The sequence below is a fragment of the Arachis duranensis genome, chromosome 3 (assembly GCF_000817695.3).
Source record: "Arachis duranensis cultivar V14167 chromosome 3, aradu.V14167.gnm2.J7QH, whole genome shotgun sequence".
NCBI lineage: Eukaryota > Viridiplantae > Streptophyta > Magnoliopsida > Fabales > Fabaceae > Arachis > Arachis duranensis.
This window is the reverse complement of record NC_029774.3, coordinates 58242365-58242906: the sequence shown is the minus strand read 5'-3', so window position 1 is coordinate 58242906 and position 542 is coordinate 58242365. Positions and strand designations below refer to the sequence as shown.

General features: G+C 31.5%; 1 protein-coding gene across 1 annotated transcript; it reads right to left on the bottom strand.

The window, feature by feature from the left end:
* LOC107479529 (uncharacterized) lies at window positions 1-317 on the bottom strand (the record flags this gene model as incomplete). Its single annotated transcript, XM_016099657.3, is given in 1 exon segment — window positions 1-317. A coding segment is annotated over 1 exon segment (250 nt), but the record flags the coding sequence as incomplete, so codon positions are not given.
* Window positions 318-542: the final 225 nt, after the last annotated feature.

Below are 542 nucleotides of genomic sequence, written 5' to 3'. Positions count from 1 at the left end.
AAAATGATGGAAATGGAAATATTGGTGGAAAATCTATTTGTTTCTGATCACCTAGCCCCATCATTGGTGGCTTGGTCTCCTTGTTACCAACATGATTATTATTCACTACTTCATGATCTCCTTCATTTGCTTCCTTCTCATCTTTTGCTGCATTATTATCATTTAGCTGCCTGGCACTAGTTGAACTAACAAGGTTGGTAACTATGGCAACCAAACAAAACAAAAGCATAAGAACCTTACGGAAAGCCATGTATGAGAGAGAGAGAGAGAGATTATGTGTGCGTGTGTGTAAAGGAATATGAAAAGAGAAGCTCTTGTATATGTTTTTATGGTTAGAGAGTGTTATTTTGGAGCCATATATATAGCGGGGAAGAGAAGAGTGTAGAAACGAATGTAATAGTTTAAATATAATAAATAAAAAATTGTCATAAATTCTTAAGTACATGATTTGGTCTAAAATCAATTTGAGTTGATTGGAGTGATTAATTTATCTATCTATTTAAATAAATATTAAATTTTATTTTATATATGTAGTAACTAAT